General features: G+C 40.1%; 1 protein-coding gene across 1 annotated transcript; it reads left to right on the top strand.

Annotated features, from left to right (window-relative positions):
• Positions 1 to 140: 140 nt before the first annotated feature.
• MELLADRAFT_85326 (uncharacterized protein) lies at positions 141 to 643 on the top strand (the record flags this gene model as incomplete). The annotated part of the gene is made up of 4 exons (XM_007419188.1): positions 141 to 168; positions 245 to 261; positions 321 to 489; positions 555 to 643. The coding sequence occupies 4 exons, from the start codon at positions 141 to 143 to the stop codon at positions 641 to 643; spliced, it is 303 nt and encodes a 100-aa protein (XP_007419250.1).
• Positions 644 to 1,129: the final 486 nt, after the last annotated feature.

The raw sequence follows: 1,129 nt of genomic DNA, 5'->3' as shown, positions 1-1,129 counted from the left end.
CACAGTATGATGCTGATGGGCTACCTAAGGTAAGTTGACTTCACTACCATTGGTCTTGTACCAAGGAAGTATTGATACAAAGGTGCCTTTAATGATTCTAGAACCTCGAGATGCTAGAACATCGTGTTCGGTTATCGTCAATGGCGAGAAGACCTCGGGCTGTCATTAGTACGTCCTGCGCTTGATCTTGTTCTCATCATGATCAGAATAGGATACAAATCTGCCACTTTTTTCTTCCACACAGTGCGGCAAGCAATGGCAGTTGAGCTCCAATCCTCCAATTCTATTTTGTGAATGTTTACTCACTTGTTTTTTTCTAGTGTCAAGGTATTGATCTAAGAGACGGTCTGTCGGCCATCAGTCCCTCAATTCCCATCCTTTCATTACACGGTCAAAGAGATCAGATTGTCGGATTCAAAGAACAGGCCAAAATATTAGAAGCTATACCTCATGCTCAGAAAGCAAACGTACCTGATCTAAAATTTGGACGTAAGTAAAAATAATGATGAACTATCATTTTCTTCAAGTCTCAATTGAATCATCTTTATTTTTAGATATGTGGTATGATTATTTTGGCACTGAGGTTTGGGGGAAGATATTGGTAGATTTTTTGGATGTAGATGGACGCGGGACTAAGCTTTAAAAATGATGGTCGGGAAGGGGAGGACATGCGTTGAGGTAAGTGAGATCCTCATCTAACCCAAGATGTCGTATATCCCGCTTGGGGATCAACACCTTTTCCTGGGGTATTGTCAAACCAACAAACCAACATGATCTGATTTCAAAATAATGCTTTGTAACTCCGGTAGAAATAGATAGGCTAAGAGGATTGGTAAGATAACATGCACTCGTTGTCTCACCCTGATTTTGGTCAAATGATACATGGTTTTCTGAGCATGATTCAATCTGTTGTGAATCATTCTTGACAATGAAAGCTTAGATTGAGGTTCACCAGAGGTGTCAATAGAGTGGTGGAAACAAAAGGTATGGTAGAGGAATAAAAGCATATATTCCTACTGCAGATATTAGCGGGACACAAACATCTCAACCCAACCTACAGCCATTGTAAGATCTATTGGCAGATTTTGAGAGCTTTGTGTTGTTGCTAGATTTGATGTATAGGTCAAAA

Source organism: Melampsora larici-populina (assembly GCF_000204055.1).
Source record: "Melampsora larici-populina 98AG31 unplaced genomic scaffold MELLAscaffold_140, whole genome shotgun sequence".
NCBI lineage: Eukaryota > Fungi > Basidiomycota > Pucciniomycetes > Pucciniales > Melampsoraceae > Melampsora > Melampsora laricis-populina.
The sequence above is the reverse complement of the archived record's forward strand: the minus strand, read 5'-3'. Positions and strand labels throughout refer to the sequence as shown.